Raw genomic sequence first — 24,000 nt, forward strand, 5'->3', positions numbered from 1 at the left:
ATATATATATATATATATATATATATATATATATATATATATAATATATATATATATATATATATATATATTTATTTATTTATTTATTTTTTCAGTTATACTATTTTTTTTTGCTTTTGTTAATTTTAGTATTATTTTTGACACTCAGTTTGATTAAAGCCAATACTATTTTAGCATTATTGAGATACTATTATAAATTTTATTTTAAAAATATTTTTTCTACACACACATATGTATATATATTTTTTACAGTTAAAGTAATTTTGTTACATGTTTTTGTTTTTTACTATTATAGATTTTATTTTTAAAATAATAAAAACTTTGCATTAATATATTTATAGTAATTTATACATATATATATATTTATATATATATATATATTTTTTTTTTCAGTTATAGTAATTTTTTGCTTTTGTTAATTTTAGTATTATTTTTGACACTCAATTTGATTAAAGCCAGTACTATTTTAGCATTATTGAGATACTATTATAGATTTCATTTTAAATATATATTTTTTACACAGATATATATATATATATATATATATATATATATATATATTTTTTTTTTTTTTTACAGTTAAAGTAATTTTGCTACATGTTTTTATTTTTTACTATTATAGATTTTATTTTTAAAATAATAAAAACTTTGCATTAATATATTTATAGTAATTTATACATATATATATATATATATATATATATATATATATATATATATTTTTTTTTTTTTCAGTTATAGTAATTTTTTGCTTTTGTTAATTTTAGTATTATTTTTGACACTCAATTTGATTAAGGTCAGTGTTATTTTAGCATTATTGAGATACTTTTATAGATTTTATTTAAAAAAACTACATTAATTAATATATATTAATTTACAATTATTAATATATATTAATATATATGATTTATTTATTTTAGTTACAGAAATTTGCTACATATTTTTGTTCATTTTAGTTTTTTACTATTATTTACTATAATTTTTTTTACTATTATAGATTTATAAAAAAATATATTAAAAATATAAATTAATTATATATTACTTTGCATTTTTATATTTATAGTAATTTTTATATAAATATATATTTTTAATTTATTGTTTTTACAGTTTAGTAATTTTGTTACATGTTTTTGTTAATTTTAGTATTTTTCGTCACTGAATTTGATTAATGTCAGTGTTATTTTAGCAATATTTAGATTATATATTGACAAATTATTTCATATTAACTTGCATTAATATATATTTATAGAAATGTATGAATACATAAATATATATAATTTTTTCCTTTTTTTTTACAATTTTTTTTACGTTTTTGTTAATTTTAGTATTTTTTGACACTGAATTTGATTAATGTCAGTGTTATTTTAGCAATATTTAGATTATATATTGACATTATTTCAAAATCAATTAGCGTTAACGAATTATTAACGCGTTAATTTTGACAGCCCTAATATATATATATTATTTATTTATTTATTTTACAGTTAAAGTAATTTAGTTAATGTAATAAAGTAATGTTTTTGTTAATTTTAATTTTTTTATTATTTTTTACGATTGTTATTTTTTTAACTATTATAGATTTAATTTTTTTTTTATTCTACATAAATTATTATATATTACTTTGCATTAATATACTTAAAGTAATTTATATATATATATACATTTTTTGTTACGTTTTTGTTCATTTTTGCATTATTTGACACTCAATTTAAGGTCAGTGTTTTTTTATCGTAATTGAGATTCCATTATAGATTTTACTTCAGATTCTATTTTAGTTTTTTTTTCTACATTATCTTTTATATTAATTTACACTAATATATTTATAGAAATTATACATTTAAATTAATTCTTTCATTTGAATTTTACAGTTACAGTAATTTTGTTACATGTTTTTGTTAATTTTATATATTTTTTTGGATTATAATTACTGAGATACTATTATAGGTTTTATAAAAAATTATAAATCATTTTCTTCAGTAATAATTATGTATTAATTTACATTAATATATTAATAAATTAAAAATAAAATGTATATATATTGATATATAATTGATATTGACATATATAATTTTGTTCATTTTAGTTTTGTTATTATTTTAGTTTTGATGCTGAAGAGTTGATGTTTTTATCTCGATTCGGATGTCATAAAATTATCATATAACAATATGAACGTATCGGTATCGATATCGGTATCGGCCACAAGAAGGACTTAATTATCGGCTATCGGTAAATAATTTTCATATCGTGAATCCCTTATTTTAATTTTACAGTTAAAGTAATTTTGTAATGTTTTAACTTCTCCCAGGGTCATCTTCCGTTCGCGGTGGTCGGCAGTACGGAGGAGGTGAACATCGGAAACAAGATGGTGAAGGCGAGGCAGTATCCCTGGGGCGTTGTTCAGGGTGAGCCTTTATCACACAAACATTCACTGATATCAGCAGTTATACACACAGATTCACTACCAGACAAAACAAGTCTTATACTTTGGTTAAACATTCTCAGTAGTGTAAAATATGCAAATGAGCTCTGCTTAATATGAACGCCTCACTTCTGCTGTAAGTGAAGCTGGATCACAGATGATCGCATTTGTGACCCTGGACCACAAAACCAGTCATAAGGTTAAATTTGACAAAACTGAGATGTATACATCATATGAAAGCTCAATAAATAAGCTTTCTATTGATGTATGGTTTGTTAGGATAGGACAATATTTGACCGAGATACATCTATTTGAAATCAGAAATCTGAGGGTGCAAAAAAATCAAAAAGACTGAGAAAATCACCTTTAAAGTTGTCCACATTAGGTTCTTAACAATGCATATTACAAATCAAAAATTACATTTTGATATGTTTACAGTTGGAATTTTACAAAAAATCTTCATGGAACATGATCTTTACTTAATTTCTTAATGATTTTTGGCATAAAAGAAAAATCAAAAATTTTGACCCATGCAATGTATTTTTGGCTATTGCTACAAATATACCCCAGCGACTTAAGACTGGTTTTGTGGTCCAGGGTCACATTTATGATCGCGAGGTGCATTCCATTCACAAACAAAGTCATCCACTGCGTCTTCAGTGGCTCAAATGTGGGAGTAAATAAGGACTGCTATGTTCATTATTACATCCGAGCAATTCTGCCCTCCAAAGGCAAAGTGCAGTAACTACGCCAACACTGAAACTGAGAAAAATGCCTTTAAAGTTTTGACACCAGCTAGTCAAACATATACATAACATAACATATACGTTAGCAAAATGCTAAAAACATGCTAGTAACTTGCTAATCATGCTAGCAACACGATAGTAATATGTTAATCATGCTAAAAACATGCTAACAACATGCTAGTCATGCTAACAACACGATAGTAATATGCTAATCATTCTAGAAACATGCTAACCAAATGCTAGTAACTCGCTAATCATGCTAGCAAAACGATAGTAATATGTTAATCATGCTAAAAACATGCTAACAACATGCTAGTCATGCTAACAACACGATAGTAATATGCTAATCATTCTAGAAACATGCTAACATGCTAATAACTTGCTAATCATGCTAGCAACACGATAGTAATATGTTAATCATGCTAAAAACATGCTAACAACATGCTAGTCATGCTAACAACACGATAGTAATATGCTAATCATTCTAGAAACATGCTAACAACATGCTAGTAACTTGCTAATCATGCTAGAAACACGATAGTAATATGCTAATCATTCTAGAAACATGATAACATCAGGCTAGTAACATGCTAATCATGCTAACAACACGATAGTAATATGCTAATCATTCTAGAAACATGCTAACAACATGCTAGTAACTTGCTAATCATGCTAGAAACACGATAGTAATATGCTAATCATTCTAGAAACATGCTAACAACATGCTAGTAACTTGCTAATCATGCTAGAAACACGATAGTAATATGCTAATCATGCTAAAAACATGCTAACAACATGCTAGTCATGCTAACAACACGATAGTAATATGCTAATCATTCTAGAAACTTGCTAATCATGCTAGAAACACGATAGTAATATGCTAATCATTCTAGAAACATGATAACAACATGCTAGTCATGCTAACATCAGGCTAGTAACATGCTAATCATGCTAACAACACGATAGTAATATGCTAATCATTCTAGAAACATGCTAACAACATGCTAGTAACTTGCTAATCATGCTAGAAACACGATAGTAATATGTTAATCATTCTAGAAACATGCTAACAACATGCTAGTAACTTGCTAATCATGCTAGAAACACGATAGTAATATGCTAATCATTCTAGAAACATGCTAACAACATGCTAGTAACTTGCTAATCATGCTAGAAACACGATAGTAATATGCTAATCATGCTAAAAACATGCTAACAACATGCTAGTCATGCTAACAACACGATAGTAATATGCTAATCATTCTAGAAACTTGCTAATCATGCTAGAAACACGATAGTAATATGCTAATCATTCTAGAAACATGATAACAACATGCTAGTCATGCTAACATCAGGCTAGTAACATGCTAATCATGCTAACAACACGATAGTAATATGCTAATCATTCTAGAAACATGCTAACAACATGCTAGTAACTTGCTAATCATGCTAGAAACACGATAGTAATATGCTAATCATTCTAGAAACATGATAACAACATGCTAGTCGTGCTAACATCAGGCTAGTAACATGATAGTCATGCTAACAACACGATAGTAATATGCTAATCATTCTAGAAACATGCTAACAACATGCTAGTTGTGCTAGTTCACGTTAGCAAAATGCTAAAAACATGCTAGTGATGATGTTGACACTCTCGTTTCTCTGAAACGTGACAAAATTGAACCAGGAGACTTTGGCACGAGACAAAACAGTTGTCACAAAGTCCATTTTAAGCCTTAACTAAATTTTGACCAAATGTGTAGTTACTGCACTTTGCCTTTGGAGGGCAGAATTCTTGTCTACATCCCTGTTCCGGCATCCAGACAATTAGCCTTTTTCACACTTCCGTGTTTCTGGCTTCCGGATTGGCGCTTGCAGGGTAAAAGTTTTTCCGGTGACAGCAGCGGCCGCACTTAACAAGCGTAAGTTCGGGAATCAAAGTTTATTTTTACAAATTAGATACTATGATACTATGATATATACCGGTGTTTTACTCTTAAAATAGCAAACATTTCTTCAAAAACTTTGTGTCAGCTTCTGGTCATCACAAAAACTATGTTTATTTAATTATGAATGTTAGCACTTATAATACAGTACAGTTTTTGAGTTTTGCCATTCTGTCTATTTGGTGCTGGCTGTGCATTAGGACTCTTCACGTCATTTTTCAATTAATATTGTTATTATTTTATTATTAAAGTAATATTGTATTTTCTACTTGCTCTCCTTTGCATTATTCATTTTACGGTGTAAATGTACGTTGCATAATGGGCCCAGGGATATACATAATAAAATAATATAATACTAAACAAGAAATGACTCTGATTAATGGCTTTATTCCTTTTGGACCTGGATTAAGTTGTAGCAGGCTTGGGGAGCAGAAGAGACATTAAAACGTTTGACTGGTGGTGTTTACGATCAAGTATCAATAGTTTCGTGTTCCATTAAGTTGATTTATTGAGTTTTGTCTTGGACTATTTGTGTTTCAGTGGAGAACGAGAACCACTGCGACTTCGTGAAGCTGCGCGAGATGCTGATCTGCGTGAACATGGAGGACCTGCGGGAGCAGACGCACACGCGCCACTATGAGCTCTACAGACGCTGCAAACTGGAGGAGATGGGCTTCAAAGACACCGACCCTGAGTGCAAACCTGTCAGGTGACACGCCCTCTAGTGGAGAACACGACACCAGCGGTTTACTGCACTGCCTCTGCTGCGGGATCGCTAGTCATGCTAGAAACACGATAGTAATATGCTAGTCATTCTAGAAACATGATAACAACATGCTAGTCATGCTAACAACACGATAGTAATATGTTAATTATTCTAGAAACATGCTAACAACATGCTAGTCATGCTAACAACACGATAGTAATATGCTAATCATTCTAGAAACATGCTAACAACATGCTAGTCATGCTAACAACACGATAGTAATATGCTAATTATTCTAGAAACATGCTAACAACATGCTAGTCATGCTAACAACACGATAGTAATATGTTAATTATTCTAGAAACATGCTAACCACATGCTAGTCATGCTAACAACACGATAGTAATATGCTAATCATTCTAGAAACATGCTAACAACATGCTAGTCATGCTAACAACACGATAGTAATATGCTAATTATTCTAGAAACATGCTAACAACATGCTAGTCATGCTAACAACACGATAGTAATATGTTAATTATTCTAGAAACATGCTAACAACATGCTAGTCATGCTAACAACACGATAGTAATATGCTAATCATTCTAGAAACATGCTAACAACATGCTAGTCATGCTAACAACACGATAGTAATATGCTAATTATTCTAGAAACATGCTAACAACATGCTAGTCATGCTAACAACACGATAGTAATATGTTAATTATTCTAGAAACATGCTAACCACATGCTAGTAACTTGCTAATTATGCTAGCAACATGATAGTAATATGTTAATCATGTTAAAAACATGCTAACAACATGCTAGTCATGCTAACATCAGGCTAGTAACATGCTAGAAACACGATAGTAATATACTAATCATTCTAGAAACATGCTAACAACATGCTAGCCGTGCTAGTAACATGTTAATCACGTTAGCAACATGCTAGTAACTTGCTAATCATGTTAGCAAAATGCTAGTAATATGCTAATCATGATAACAACACGATAGTAATGTTAATCGTGCTAGAAACATGTTAACAACATGCTAGTCATGCTAGTAACATGTTAATCACGCTAGCAACATGCTAACAAAATGTTAATCATGTTAAAAACATGTTAGTAATATGCGAATCATGCTATAAACATGCTAACAACATGCTAGTAAATTGGTAATCATGCTAGCAAAATGCTAGTAACTTGGTAATCATGCTAGAACAATGCTAACGACATGCTGAAACTATGTTACTAATATGTTAATCAACTTAGAACCATGCTAGCGACATGTTAATCATGTTAACAACAGGCTGTTAATATGCTTATCATGCTAACGACAGGCTAGTAACATGCTAATCATGCTAGCAACATGTTAGTAACTTGTTAATCATGTTAACAACATGTAAGTAAAATGATATCAACATGCTAATAACATGTCAATCATGCTAGAAACATGCTAACGACATGTTAATCATGGTAACAACAGGCTAATAATATGATATCCGTGCTAGAAACATGCTAACAACATGCTAGTCATGCTTACAACAGGCTAGTAACATGTTAACAACAGGCTAGCAAAATGCTAATCATGCTAACAACAGGCTAGTAATATGATATCGGTGCTAGAAACATGCTAACAACATGCTAGTCATGCTTACAACAGGCTAGTAACATGCTAACAACAGGCTAGCGACATGTTAATCATGTTAACAACAGGCTAGTAACTTGCTAATCATGATGTCAACATGATAGTAACATGCTAATCATGCTAGCAGCATGCTAATAACTAATTCCTGCTCTTCCTCTGTTGCGTAATGGCTAATAAAGGCGGCTGTGGAGACGGGAGCATGGGAAGCGTTTATTTAACCTCATTCACAAGGACATTCCACAGATTTCTGCTCCACTTTTCAAAACAGCTGCCAGAAAGGCGCAGCGAGGGCAGATTCTCAGCTAATGAACGGCCTGATGGCTTTCAGAGACCCTTTAGATTGGCTTTGATTTGCATTGAAGAAGGGAAAAAAGAAAAAGAAGGAGAGTGTTTGAAGAGTTTGATCAAAACCCCAAGGCTGTTTAAATGCAGTTTGATCACATTTAAGGCTATGAAGTCTTGTAAGTTAAGATAAATATCTTAAATGCTTTAAAAAAAAAAAAAGTCTTAAATATTTTAAGAGTCAAAACATGGCACTGTTGCATGTAAACTTTAAAAAAGATATTTTTGTTATTTGAAATAAAATATATGTTAACTGAATTAATTTAAAAATATATTTTTATAAATAACATTTATATATTTTTAATACATTTCTCATTTTCATTCCGTTTAACTTAATGTACAAAAATAACGAAAACTGAAATTAAAATGAATAAAAACTATTTAAACTATATTTTTGTCTGCAATTAAGTTTTAATGATCAAAAGCATGTCTAATTAATCAAATACATATATAAAAATAATAGGGCCCACTGAATTTTATTTATTTATTTTGAGAAAATCAGTTGTGTATTTTACTTTTTCTGGCAATCAGATGAAGGCATAAACCATTAGTTTATCTTTTAATCAAATAAAAAAAGAAAAGAAAAAATAACCCTTTTATTTAAACTAAAACTGAAATGAAAATAAATAAAAACTATTGAAACAATTAACTGTTTTTTTCTGGATTTAATTAAATTTAAATTATAATAAAATTTTGATAAATTTGAATTGTCAAAAAGCATGTCTAATTAATCAAATTCATAAAAATAAATTTATATATATAAAATTATATTGGAGAAAATTAGTTGTGTATTTAAATTTTTCTGGCAATCAAATGAAGGCATAACCCATTAGTTTATCTATTAATTAAAAAAAAATGTTATTAAACAATTCTTTCATTTTAACTCAAACTGAAATGAAAATGAATAAAAAATATTTAAAATCTAATGTTTTTTTCTGTAATTAAATTGTATTAATTCCATTTGAATTATAAAAAAGCACTTATAATTATAAATAATTATACTTTTTCTGGCAATAAAATGATGTTAATTATAAAATTAATATATATATATATATATATAATTTTTTTTTTTTTTTTTTTTGAGAAAATGAGTTGTGTATTTTAATTTTTCTGGCAATCAAATGAAGGCATAACCCATTAGTTTATCTTTTTAATCAAATAAAAAATTAATTTCTGAATTTAACAAAATTAAAATTGCTATTAAATTGTATTAATTAAATGTTAATGATCACAAACAAAAAGAGTTGCATTTGAAATGAAATCATGAGGTGCCTGATGCTCTGATGCTCTGATGATCTGATGCTGTCATGTTTTGTTCAGGTTTTAGTTGTGGTTTTAACTGTTTGTATTTTTCTGTCAGTCTTCAGCAGACGTATGAGGCGAAGCGGCAGGAGTTTCTGGGCGATCTGCAGAGACGAGAAGAGGAGATGCGACAGACGTTTGTCCAGAGAGTCAAAGAGAAAGAGGCCGAGCTGAAAGACGCCGAGCGCGAGGTACGACACGTGCATTCATATTTTTTATTTTATTTTATTTTATTTTTTTTACATTAAAAATTTTCTTAATTCCGTTTAAGTATTAATTCCTCTGGACTCCTTTTATATAATTAAATAAAACGTATTCGAAAGGCATTTCTAATTAATTAAAATCATGAAACCTGTACAATTTAACAACAGTTTATTTCAAGTTTTCATTTTTAGGGCCCTGTGAAATCTGTTTGAATTTTTCTCAAATTCCATTTCATTTTTATGAATTTTTATGTTTTTCTGGATTCAAGTTCATTTTACCTACACTTTAATTAAAATTATAATATTATAATATTAAATATTTGTTTTAATTTCTCTGGATGATTAAATTAAATTGTAATATTCATGCATGCATGTCTAATTAATTAAAGTTATGAAACCAAATTTAACATAAAAGTATATATTTTAGAACCCTATTAAATGTGTTTTATTTTTTTCTCAAATTCCATTTCATTTTTATCAAATTTTGTTTTCCATTTTATTTTTTCTGGAATTAATTGTATTCATTTTTTAAATTTAATTAATTTTTAACTACATTTTAATTCAATTTTAATAATCAAAAGCATGTCTAATTAATAAAACTTGATTAAAAAAAAACTCTATTTATTTATTTATTTATTTTAACAGTTATAAGGCTTAATAGAATTTTTTTTTTTTTTTTTTACAATAGTTCATTAAAAGTTTAACATAAAATACATTTTTAGGGTCCTATCAAATGTGTTTTTACTACATTTTAATTAAAATTTAATTATCAAAAAGCATGTCTAATTCATAAAACTTCATAAAAATTATTATGTATTTATATATATTTATTTTTTTATTTTTTACAATAATAGGTCCCAATTAATGCTTTTTTCCCTGAGAAATTCGGTGGTGTGTATTTAGATTTTTCTGGCAATTAAATGAAGGCATAAACCATTATTTTTTCTTTTAATAAAAAAAAAATAAAAATAAAAATTAAATTACCCTTTCATTTTATTTATTTTTTTGGCAAGCAAAGTGATGCACCACAGAGGTTTATTGTTAGAATTAAAATGTATAAGAAAAAATGTATTATTTCCTTTAAAAATTACTTTAATTAAAGGTTTAAGTTTATTTTGAAAGTTTAAATATTAGATAAAAAGTTTCTAATAATTTATTATTAATAGTATTAGTAGTATTACATTAAGATGTACATTTTAGGCTTTAAAATAGCTATTTCTGTCACAATTTCTTCAAGTTAAACCAAACTTTTATTTTGACGGGTTTCCGTAACATTAGTCCGTATCGGAATTTAATATTTCAAATGAAGGGCTCATTACATGATGTCAGAGAACTAGTTGGTCAGAGATTGAGCTACTAACCAGCAGTGATTGCGGTTCAGTTGCAGGGTAAGTTCGAGCAGCTGAAGCGACTGCACGCGGATGAGAAGAGCAAACTGGAGGACAAGCGCAGGAGTCTGGAGGAGGAGATGAGCGCCTTCAGCAAACGAAAAGCTGCCACCGAACTCCTGCAGGCGCAGTCCTTCAACGCCAGCACCAACAACAAGAAAGACAAAGACCGCAAGAAGTGAGTAGAAACCAGAAAACCGTTAAAGCACATTAGGAGCAGTTCTGAAAACACGTCAAATAGAGCATATACTGCTTAAAACAAGCAGACTTGGCAACCCTGCATCAGACCACTTACATTACCAACCAGTGTCTGACTGAATGAAAAAAGCAACAAATGTAATTTAGAATAAATACAAATTTGATACATATTTAGAGAGGATAATACACTGGTGAGGAAAATATTCTGCAAATAATACAATATAGAAATAGAAATATAAAAAAGTTTGTCAAGACAAACGTTAGCCTAAAAGTTTAAAGCAGCTGTAAAAGCTTGAAAATGTAGGTAGATTAGATGATTAGCATGTAGTTACCATGTTGCTAATCATGTTTATAGCAGTAATAGCATGTTACTAACATGATTGGCACGTGGTTAGTATGTTGCTAGCATGTTTCTAGCATGATTAGCATGATAGCAACATGCTAGTAACACAGTCATATTAAAATCATGCTAGTAACTTGCCAACCATGCTAGCAACATGCTAGTAACAGGCTAATCATGCTAGCAACATGCTAGTAACAGGCTAATCATGCTAGCAACATGCTAGTAACTTGTTAATCATGCTAGCAACATGCTAGTAACTGGTTAATCATGTTAACAACATGTTAGTAACAGGTTAATCATGCTAGCAAAATGCTAGTAACACAATCATGTTAGAATCATGCTAGTAACAGGCTAATCATGTTAGCAACATGCTAGTAACTGGTTAATCATGTTAACAACATGTTAGTAACAGGTTAATCATGCTAGCAACATGCTAGTAACACAGTCATGTTAGAATCATGCTAGTAACAGGCTAATCATGTTAGCAACATGCTAGTAACTGGCTAATCATGTTAACAACATGTTAGTAACAGGTTAATCATGCTAGCAACATGCTAGTAACACAATCATGTTAGAATCATGCTAGTAACAGGCTAATAATGTTAGCAACATGCTAGTAACTGGTTAATCATGTTAACAACATGTTAGTAACATGTTAATCATGCTAGCAACATGCTAGTAACACAGTCATGTTAGAATCATGCTAGTAACAGGCTAATCATGTTAGCAACATGCTAGTAACTGGTTAATCATGTTAACAACATGTTAGTAACATGGTTAATCATGCTAGCAACATGCTAGTAACACAGTCATGTTAGAATCATGTTAGTAACTTGTCAACCATGCTAGCAACATGCTAGTAACAGGCTAATCATGTTAACAACATGGTAGTAACACAATCACGTTAGAATGATGCTAGCAACTTGTCAACCATGCTAGTAACAGGCTAATCATGCTAACAACATGATAGTAATATGCTAATCATGGTATAAACATGTTAGTAACATGTTAATCATGCTAGAATCACGTTAGTAACTTGCTAACCATGTTAGGTACACATTAACAAAATGCTAACTTCATGTTAAATATATTAGGAACATGTTAAACATGCTAGAAACATGATTAACAACATGCTAACTAACTGCTAAGCATAATTAACAAGTTACTAGCATGGTTCTAGCATGATTAGCATGTTACTAGCATGTTGTTAACATGATTAAGTTACTAGCGTGATTCTATCATGATTAACTAGTTACAAGCATGTTTCTAACATTAGCATGTTACTAGCATGTTAGCATTAACAAGTTACTAACATGTTTCTAACATGATTAGCATGTTAACGTGATTAACAGGTTACTAGCATGATTCTATCATAATTAGCTTGTGTCCAGCATGATTAGCCCGTTACTAGCATGTTGTTAACACGATTAACAAGTTACACGCATGTTTCTAGCATTATTAGCATTTTGCTATCATGTTTCTAACACGATTAACAAGTTACTAGCTTGTTGCTAGGCTTGGCTAGTGATAGATATAAATATAAGAGTGGAATCTTAAATAAGTTTGAATGGATTAGAAATAGTTGATAGAAGGTGAGTTTGATTGAGTCTCAAGGGATTGTGGGAGTGTTCTCAGTGTGAGTTTGAATAGTGTTGATCATTTGAACATTCCCTCAATGTAAGTCTATGGGATTTTTCCCAGGTCATTTTTAGGAAAACCGTAAGTCGGATCAGTCTGAAAAGATAGAGCACACTAAGTGAGATCAGTCTGAAGATCTGGCCTGAGTTTGGAGCTTCTAGCTTGAAAGCTTTAGGAGTAGTAGCGTTCAGAAACTGTAGTCTCATAATAATAAGCAGAGTCTTAAAGGAACACTCCACTTTTTTTGGAAATAGGCTCATTCTCAACTCCCCCCGAGTTAATAAGTTGAGCTGTTCTGGCGATATCACTTTTAGCATAGCTTAGCATAGATCATTGAATCCTATTAGACCAATAGCATCACGTTCAAAAATGATCAATGAGTTTCGATATTTGTCCTATTTAAAACTTGACTCTTCTGTAGTTATATCGTGTACTAAGACCGGCGGAAATGCAAAGCTGCGATTTTCTAGGCCGATAGGATTAGGAACTACACTCCCATTCCTGCGTAATGTTACTCCGTGATATTACTGCGCCTGCTTCGGTCATATTACGGCAACAAACTTCCTTGACTATTACGCCAGAATGGGAGTGTAGTTCCTAATTTTATTAACCTAGAAAACCGCATCTTTACATTTTCCGCTGGTCTTAGTACACGATATAACTACAGAAGAGTCAAGTTTTAAATAGGACAAATATGGAAACTCGTTGGTCATTTTTGAACGCGATGCTATTGGTCTAATAGGATTCAATGATCTATGCTAAGCTACGCTAAAAGTGATATCGCCAGAACAGGAGAACGGCTGAACTTATTAACTCGGGGAGAGTTGAGAATGAGCCTATTTCCAAAAAAAGTGTAGTGTTCCTTTAAACAGCAGATCAGCAGGTTGGGTCTCTCAGAGTCATTGATTCTAATAGCAGTGGTGAAAGTATTCTGGGAATTTTGATTGATTGTGTTTGTGGAATGTGTGGAATGTGTGGAATGTGTTTCTGTTCTCAAAGCTGCCGTTTGTCGTTCTCAGCTCTGGATTCATGTGAAGGCGGGGCTTCTGTTACCATCATGAGCAGCATGTTTACGCACAGCAGTGTTATTAATGTACAGTGATGGAGTTGTATGTTAGTGATCATACGGACACACCAGCATTAACGGTACTGTATCACGGACACACCTTTGAAGAACAGCACATCTTCACTTCACTTCGGTGCCTGACAACAGAAACTATTTTTATTACGAGCACAACGCGGACGGTTTATCACAGAATATGCTCTTTTGAGATCTTGTTAATCTACTATTTTTATTGGTAAGTGTATGATTATTCTGTTTTTATGGTTGAGGAGGGCTAAAAACATTAACCGGAAATATACTATAGTGATTTACCACAAATGTTTACCTTATTGCATTTATTTTTCACATTTTATACTCATATGTTACATGTATTTAAACAGTGTTATTTTGGGTGATGTTTTAACCAAATAAACTTGTATTTTTCTGCAAATTGTATTTTTCGGCGTCCTCTGTGTTTCAATAATATTCATATTTTATATCATATATAATAAAGTGCATGTTTTATGAATATAACGCAATCTTGTTTAGATTTCAATTGCATAATTATTTACGCAAAAATTAAATATTTTTATATAAAGCATTTCAATTATTAACTATATTAAAAAGTTTGTCAAGAAAACTTCAGGTTGGCTTGAGAAAGCCTAGCTTGAAAGCTTAACGCAGCTGTAAAAGCTTAAAGTTTTGAACTTTTTATAGATTAGATGATTAGCATGTTGCTAGCATGATTAGAATGTAGTTAGCATGATTTTAACATTTTTCTAGCATGTTTAGTGTGTTTTTAGCCTGATTAGCAAGGTACTAGCATGTTTCTAGAAGGATTAACAAGTTGTTAGCATGTTAGCATGTTGCTAGCATAATTAACGTCACTTGCACAATTAGCATAGCATATTAATAAGTTACTAGCATGTCATTAGCAAGTTTTTAACATGATTAGCCGGTTGCTAGCATGATTAGAATGTAGTTAGCATGATTTTAACATTTTTCTAGCATGTTTAGTGTATTTTTAGCCTGATTAGCAAGGTACTAGCATGTTTCTAGAAGGATTAACAAGTTGTTAGCATGTTAGCATGTTGCTAGCATAATTAACGTCATTTGCACAATTAGCATAGCATATTAACATGTTACTTGCATGTTATTAACAAGTTTTTAACATGATTAGAATGTAGTTAGCATGATTCTAAAAATTTTCTAGCATGTTTAATGTTTCTAGCATAATTAGCAAGTTACTAACATGTTTCTAGCATGATTAGCAAGTTACTAACATGTCATTAGCACGTTTTTAGCATGATTAGCAAAGTCGTTAGCATGTTTATAGCATGATTAACAAGTTGTTAGCATGTTTCTAGCATAATTAACATGTTACTTGCATTATTAGCATATTAGCAAGTTACTAGCATGCCATTAGCAAGTTTTTAGCATGATTAGCAAGTTGCCAGCATGTTTCTAGCATGATTAGCAAGTTACTAGCATGACATTAGTATGACTGACAAGTTACTATCATGTTGGGTTTCTCAAGTCAACCTAATTATTAAACTGCAAAAAATAACTTAGACTTCTTAACTTTGGGAAAAGTCAAAATAGACCTATTTTTTTAACATACTGTGATAGTCATTTCCCACAAATATTTAAAAATATCGCATTTATTTTCCACATTTTATATTCATGCGTTATGTATTTAAAGTGTTATTTTTATTTTTATATAAGTCGTATTGTTATAAAACATATTGTTATAAAAATATAAAAATTATTTAATATATTAAAATGACTAAAATATATCATAATAACATCAGGAATACGTATATATATATATTTATTTTGGTACCTGACAGTCTGAAAAACCTGTATTTGAAACCACATTATTTCTGTAATTTTTCTTTTCTTTCTGGTAACTGACAGCTTGTCAATTAAAATTGCATAAAAATGTTGCATACAAAATGTTCAAAACAATTGTTAAATAAAAGAAAAACAAAAAACAACTGCTTGAAAAGCTTTACGTGCATGACACGTGACCATTATCGGTCATCAGAGAGCCGTTAAAATGCAAATGTGTTGTCAAATTATTTAAATATTAAAGTAAATATTTTATAGGTATATTTTAAAAGATTGAAATACCAGCTATGATTGAGAGATTTAAATATTTTTGGGTTTATCTGACAAAAAAAAAAAAGTGTTAAATACCTGCCGTATGACCGGCGTTCAAACACTAGATGGCGTCAAATGACGGTTATGGTCCTGAAAAGAGCGCGAATTCTGACTGGACAGATCTGAGGTAAATCTAAGAGCTCCGGTTCTTCAAGAAGTGGTTGAAGTTTACCATCGAGATGAGTAAGTTATGTAAATATTGTCTTAATTAGTTGATCTGTTTATAATTTAGTGTTTGAAGCTGTTATATCTCTTACACACGAGGCGTTTTGATGCCATTAAATTGAATTTCAAACTACTAAATCATATCAATCTGCTCTATTAATGCACAAACTGTGATCAAAATAAGCCTAAATATTGTCTTAATTAGTTCATTGGGTTATAATTTTGTGTTTAAAGCTGTTATCTCTTACACACAAGGTGTTTTTTTGTCATTTACTGTTTAAGTTAAATTTCAAACTACTAAATGCTGATTAATGCACAAACTGGTCAAAATAAGCTTAAATATTGTCTTAATTAGTTCATTGGGCTATAATTTAGTGTTTGAAGCTGTTATATCTCTTACACACGAGGTGTTTTGATGTTATTTACTTATAAATTGAATTTCAAACTACTAAATCATATCAATCTGCTCTATTAATGCACAAACTGGTCAAAATATGTCAAAATATTGTCTTAATTAGTTCATCTGTTTATATTTTAGTATTTGAAGCTGTTAAATCTCTTACAGAAGAGGCGTTTTGATGTCATTCACTGTAAAGATTCAATTTCAAACTACTAAATGCTCGATTAATGCACGAACCATGATCAAAATAAGCCTAAATATCGTCTTAATTAGGTCATCGGGTTATAATTATGTGTTTGAAGCTGTTATATCTCTTACACACGAGGTGTTTTGATGTTATTCACTGTATAAGTTACATTTCAAACTACTAAATGCTTGATAAATGCACAAACTGGTCAAAATAAGCCTAAATTAAATTAAAAATTAAATTCACATTTGTTTGTATAGCTCTTTTCACAAGCATCTTCACACAAAATGAAATGCCTTGTATTTCCTGAGTATTTTCCTCCAGGAGGCATCATTGTGATGTTTTTCCTTGAGAAACTTTGTCCAAATCCAACATTTCTCAACTTGATCAGTCTCTCCTCGTCCGTATTTGATGACAGATATACTTTGGTCAAATAAGTTTTCAATGTCGACCCGCTGAAATACGAACCGGTGACCGACAAAATGTAATTTTCACTCATTGCTTGTCGCAGCTGGTAGGACATAAACTCATATTGACGTGGATGAGATACCTTCCGTCGCCGCTGGACTATCATTGAATTATTTCCCGGCGATTGTGGTCACTTCCCGTGTCCTGAGGGGAATTTCAAACAAGCCAATTTCCAGCGTGACGCGGCCCGTAGTGAAGGGAATAACCTCATTTGGTGCCGGGGCCTTCTTGGAATAATCATCTGCATTTGCATTTAGATAGTCAGTCGGTGACGGCCGTCTTGAGCGACTCTTCTCGCCGTTCAGCGGGGAAATTGGTTTGTTACTTCAGTCTGCTGAGGAAGATTTGAAATTTCCAATTACAAGAGCGCACTCCATTTGGACACGAGATGTGACACTTCCAGAACCGCACTCGCGGAAAAACACGGGAGAGCCGGAAGAAAGAGATAAAGCCGAGGACGAAACAGACGGGTCACGATTTGATTAGAGCAAAAGTCTTGTAGTGGATGTGTTCATGTCTTTACACGCTACTAGAGCAAAGAAAAGAGCTGAAATCACCAAGAGATGAGCACAACCACTTTATAATCACTTTAAAGAAATGAACACTACTGCAAATGAGTTTGTTTCCTTATCAAATTTGTATAAATGTGTCATTATCACTGTCTCACCAATGGATCCTCTGGAGTGAATGGGTGCCAAACAGCTGATCAGTTAACATCTTGAGAAGACAAAAGCTGAAACAAATCCAAACAATGTGGGCCAATCCGGGGCTAGAACATACTGTCAAGTCAAGATTATTTATACAGCGCTTTTTACAATACAAGTTGTGTCAAAGCAACCTTGCAGCATTAAAATAACAAAGTAAAATGTCAATAATAATGCAGGAGTTCCATATTGCAACAAAGTCAAATTGGGGAGGCCTCATCTGGTTTTCGCTGTCTTGCGTCGATGGCTGAGGTCTTCACTAATGATCTGTCTTTGATGTGGTCTCTGCTGACATTCAGGGCTGTAGAGGATATCTCTGGGTGCTGATGGGCATGGACTAGATCCGGGAGACTGCAGTGACCGTCTGATCTGGATACAGGTGACTACGGTGACCTCGGAATAAGAAGGAAAGATACTAATATTAGCGTAGATGCCATTCTTCTTCTGATGCAACGAGTACATCAGGTGTTATATGGGAAGTGTTCCTGGTTCCGGTTGACCTAAATAATGCAGCCTAACAATCCTTTAACGGATTTGGATAATGAAATGTATTAAGTGTAGGCCAGGTTAAAGAGATGGGTCTTTAATCTAGATTTAAACTGACAGAGTGTGTCTGACTCCCGAACAGTGTTAGGTAGATTGTTACAGAGTTTGGGCGCTAAATGTGAAAATGATCTGCTGCCCACAGTTGATTTTGATATTCTAGGTATTATCAAATTGCCAGAATTTTGAGAACGCAGCGGACGTGAAGGACTATAATGCGATAGAAGCTCGCTCAAGTACTGAGGAGCTAAACCATTCAGGGCTTTATAAGTAATTAGCAAGATTTTAAAATCTATACAATGTTTAATAGGGAGCCAGTGCAGTGCTGACAGAACCGGGCTAATATGGTCATACTTTCTAGTTCTAGTAAGAACTCTAGCTGCTGCATTTTGGACCAGCTGGAGTTTGTTTATTAAGCGTGCAGAACAACCACCCAATAAAGCATTACAATAATCTACCCTTGAGGTCATGAACGCATGGATTAACGTTTCTGCTTTTGACATCGTGAGCATTGGTCTTAATTTCGATATATTTTTAAGATTAAAAAATGCGGTTTTGCAAATGCTAGAAATGTGGCTTTCGAAGGAAAGATTGCTATCGAATAGGACGCCTAGGTTCCTGACTGATGACGACGAATTGACAGAGCAGTCATTTAGTATTAGACTGGGATTTAGGTCCAATAATTAACACCTCTGTTTTTTTCAGAATTTAGCAGTAAAAAATTTCTTGCCATCCAATTTTTTATTTCAACTATGCATTCTGTTAGTTTTTCCAAATTGGTATGTTTCGCCGGGCCGTGAAGAAATATAGAGCTGCGTATCATCAGCATAAGTGAAAGCTAACACCATGTTTCCTGATGATATCTCCCAAGGGTAACATATAAAGTGTAAAAAGTAATGGCCCTAGTACTGAGCCTTGAGGTACTCCATACTGCACTTGTTGTGATTGATATGATACCTCGTCATTCACTGCTACGAATTGATGACAGTCAGATAAGTACAATTCGAACCAAGCCAGTGCACTACCATTAATGACAACATAATTTTGAAGTCTATTTAAAAGAGTATTGTGGTCAATAGTATCAAACGCAGCACTAAGATCCAGTAGCACTAATAGAGAGATACAGTACTATGATACGGTCTAAAACCTCACTGGAAATCCTCACAGATACCATTTTTCTCTAAGAAAGAGCATAATTGTGAGGACACTACCTTTTCTAGTATCTTTGACAGAAAAGGGAGATTTGAAATTGGTCTGTAATTGTTTAATTCACTGGTATCAAGTTGAGGTTTTTTTAATTAGAGGCTTAATAACAGCCAGTTTGAAAGTTTTGGGGACATATCCTAACGATAATGACGAATTAATAATATTCACAAGAGGATCTATGACTTCTGGAAGCACCTCTTTTAGTAGCTTAGATGCAATAGGGTCTAACATACATGTTGTGGGTTTCGATGATTTAATAAGTTTACACAGCTCTTCCTCTCCTATAGTTGAAAATGCATGGAATTGTTCCTCAGGAGATTTATAGCATATCTGATGCGATACTGTAGCGGATGGCTGCATAGTTACAATTTTATCTCTAATAGTATCTATCTTGGTAGTAAAATAGTTCATGAAATCATTACTGCTGTGCTGTTGGGAAAATTCAGCGCCTGTTGGTGCTTTATTCTTCGTTAATTTAGCCACTGTATTGAATAAATACCTAGGGTTATGTTTGTTTTCTTCTAAGAAAGATGAAAAATAATCCGATCTAGCAGATTTTAATGCTTTTCTATAGGATATGTTACTTTCACGCCTGGCCTCTAGTTTTGTTTTCTTCCAGCTGCGTTCCATTTTCCGTCGTGCTCTCTTCAGTGCGCGAGTGTGATCGTTATACCACAGCGTCGGACTGTTTTCCTTAATTTTTCTTAACCGCAGAGGAGCAACTGTATCTAAAATGCTAGAAAAAAGAGAGTCAATAGTTTCTGTTGCATCATCAATTTTCCCGAGCTATCGGATATGCTGAGGAATTCAGATAAATCAGGAAGGTTACTTACAAAGCAGTCTCTTGTGGTAGAAGTAATGGTTCTACCGTACTTATAGCGAGGAGTTAGTTTTACAGTTTTAGTTATCTGAAGTATACAAGAGACTAGATAATGATCTGAGATATCTTCACTTTGATGCAGACTTTCAACGCCATTAACATCAATTCCGTGTGACAGTATTTAATCTAAAGTATGATTTCGGCAATGAGTAGGTCCTGACACGTGTTGTCTAACCCCAATAGAGTTCCGAATGTCTATAAATGCTGATCCCAATGCATCTTTTTCATTATCAACATGGATGTTAAAATCACCCACTATTAAGACTTTATCTGCGGTCAACACTAATTCGGATAGAAAATCAGCAAAATCTTTAATAAAGTCTGTATGGTGCCCTGGTGGCCTGTAAACAGTAGCCAGTACAAACGTCACAGGAGATTTATCATTAATACTTGATTCTTTGGATAATGTTATATGGAGCACCATTACTTCAAACGAGTTATACTTTTATATACAGTAGTCCCGCTCACAGGATGAACTTTATAAAAACCAAACGCCATTATAATGACCCATTGTTTTCAATGAAACACAGCTGCTTCTCTGCAGACTGACCTTTGTGTTAAACAGCACTAGTCCAATTAGTAATTACCCCAACAGTGTCACGTGAAGTCAGGAGGTCTGGGTCCAAATGCAGGAGAGTAATGAATTTAATAATAAAACAATAAACAAAGCAAACAAAGCCAACACGGCAAACTAAACATAAACTTAAACATAAACTGAACAAAACAGAGAACAAGGTCTAGAGCTGGAGCAGGAACACAAAATAACATTGAGGACAAAAGACAATGCAGACATGAAGCAGGAGAGAAATGTGAGAGTATTTAAAGACCGGATAATAGTGAACAGATGTGAGTAATCAGTGTTAACGACAAGGACAGGTGAATGTTATCAGAAGTGCAGTGTGAACGGCGACCTCAGGAGGCTGAGGGCTGACCCACAGCTCCGATCATGACAGTACCCCCTCCCCACGGAACGGCTCCCAGACGTTCCCTAAGTCTGGAGGGAGGAGGCACGGAGGAAGGCAAGTCAGGGGGAGGGATGGCGGGCCAGGCCCGTGTAACGGCGCGTCAGGCCCAATAGCGGACACCGCCGCGTCAGGCACGGAGATAGCGGACGTCGCCACGTCAGGCACGGAGATAGCGGACGCCGCCGCGTCAGGCACGGAGATAGCGGACGCCGCCGCGTCAGGCACGGAGACATCGGACGCCGCCGCGTCAGGCACGGAGTTAGCGGACGTCGCCGCGTCAGGCACGGAGTTAGCGGACGTCGCCACGCCAGGCACGGAGATAGCGGACGCCGCCGCGTCAGGCACGGAGATAGCGGACGCCGCCGCGTCAGGCACGGAGATAGCGGACGCCGCCGCGTCAGGCACGGAGATAGCGGACGCCGCCGGGTCAGGCGCGGAGACATCGGACGCCGCCGCGTCAGGCACGGAGTTAGCGGACGTCGCCGCGCCAGGCACGGAGATAGCGGACGCCGCCGCGTCAGGCACGGAGATAGCGGACGTCGCCATGCCAGGCACGGAGATAGCGGACGTCGCCGCGTCAGGCACGGAGATAGCGGACGCCACCGCGTCAGGCACGGAGATAGCGGACGCCGCCGCGTCAGGCACGGAGATAGCGGACGTCGCCATGCCAGGCACGGAGATAGCGGACGCCGCCGCGTCAGGCACGGAGACATCGGACGCCGCCGCGTCAGGCACGGAGTTAGCGGACGTCGCCGCGCCAGGCACGGAGATAGCGGACGTCGCCATGCCAGGCACGGAGATAGCGGACGTCGCCGCGTCAGGCACGGAGATAGCGGACGCCGCCGCGTCAGGCACGGAGATAGCGGACGCCGCCGCGTCAGGCACGGAGACATCGGACGCCGCCGCGTCAGGCACGGAGACATCGGACGCCGCCGCGTCAGGCACGGAGTTAGCGGACGTCGCCGCGTCAGGCACGGAGTTAGCGGACGTCGCCACGCCAGGCACGGAGATAGCGGACGCCGCCGCGTCAGGCACGGAGATAGCGGACGCCGCCGCGTCAGGCACGGAGATAGCGGACGCCGCCGCGTCAGGCACGGAGATAGCGGACGCCGCCGGGTCAGGCGCGGAGACATCGGACGCCGCCGCGTCAGGCACGGAGTTAGCGGACGTCGCCGCGCCAGGCACGGAGATAGCGGACGCCGCCGCGTCAGGCACGGAGATAGCGGACGTCGCCATGCCAGGCACGGAGATAGCGGACGTCGCCGCGTCAGGCACGGAGATAGCGGACGCCGCCGCGTCAGGCACGGAGATAGCGGACGTCGCCATGCCAGGCACGGAGATAGCGGACGTCGCCGCGTCAGGCACGGAGATAGCGGACGCCGCCGCGTCAGGCACGGAGATAGCGGACGCCGCCGCGTCAGGCACGGAGATAGCGGACGTCGCCATGCCAGGCACGGAGATAGCGGACGTCGCCGCGTCAGGCACGGAGATAGCGGACGCCGCCGCGTCAGGCACGGAGATAGCGGACGTCGCCATGCCAGGCACGGAGATAGCGGACGTCGCCGCGTCAGGCACGGAGATAGCGGACGCCGCCGCGTCAGGCACGGAGATAGCGGACGCCGCCGCGTCAGGCACGGAGATAGCGGACGTCGCCATGCCAGGCACGGAGATAGCGGACGCCGCCGCGTCAGGCACGGAGACATCGGACGCCGCCGCGTCAGGCACGGAGTTAGCGGACGTCGCCGCGCCAGGCACGGAGATAGCGGACGCCGCCGCGTCAGGCACGGAGATAGCGGACGTCGCCATGCCAGGCACGGAGATAGCGGACGTCGCCGCGTCAGGCACGGAGATAGCGGACGCCGCCGCGTCAGGCACGGAGATAGCGGACGCCGCCGCGTCAGGCACGGAGATAGCGGACGTCGCCATGCCAGGCACGGAGATAGCGGACGCCGCCGCGTCCGGAACAGAGAGCGCGGTCACCGCCGCGTCCGGAACAGAGAGCGCGGTCTCCGCCGCGTCCGGAACAGAGAGCGCGGTTACCGCCGCGTCCGGAACAGAAGGTGCGGTCTCCGCCGCGTCCGGAACAGAGAGCGCGGTCACCGCCGCGTCCGGAACAGAGAGCGCGGTTACCGCCGCGTCCGGAACAGAAGGTGCGGTCACAGGAGCGGAGACAACGGACCCTTCCGCCTTCCCACCGAAAAGCCATTCCGCTCCAACCGCGAAGCGGGAACGCAGTCGCGCCGTTTCAGCCCTGCATGCTTCCATCTCGGCCAGTTGGAGGTATATCACCTCCTCGAATCGAGCGGCCGACGCCGCCTCAAAAGCCGCCGCCTCCTCAGTGAGAAAAAAAAAATTACTCCCCGCTGGACCCATAGGTGATGTCTGCATTCTGTCAC

General features: G+C 35.9%; 1 protein-coding gene across 1 annotated transcript in view; it reads left to right on the forward strand.

The window, feature by feature from the left end:
• septin10 (septin 10) overlaps positions 1–14,374 on the forward strand; it is a 21,096-nt gene extending 6,722 nt beyond the window's left edge. Inside the window, exons 6-10 of the mRNA XM_073845297.1 lie at positions 2,306–2,402; positions 5,655–5,823; positions 9,170–9,302; positions 10,696–10,880; positions 13,901–14,374. Coding sequence (XP_073701398.1) covers positions 2,306–2,402; positions 5,655–5,823; positions 9,170–9,302; positions 10,696–10,880; positions 13,901–13,916 — 600 coding nt within the window. The 3' untranslated portion in view covers positions 13,917–14,374. The remainder of the gene's footprint in view (positions 1–2,305; positions 2,403–5,654; positions 5,824–9,169; positions 9,303–10,695; positions 10,881–13,900) is intronic.
• Positions 14,375–24,000: the final 9,626 nt, after the last annotated feature.

Source organism: Garra rufa, chromosome 8, assembly GCF_049309525.1.
Source record: "Garra rufa chromosome 8, GarRuf1.0, whole genome shotgun sequence".
Lineage (NCBI taxonomy): Eukaryota > Metazoa > Chordata > Actinopteri > Cypriniformes > Cyprinidae > Garra > Garra rufa.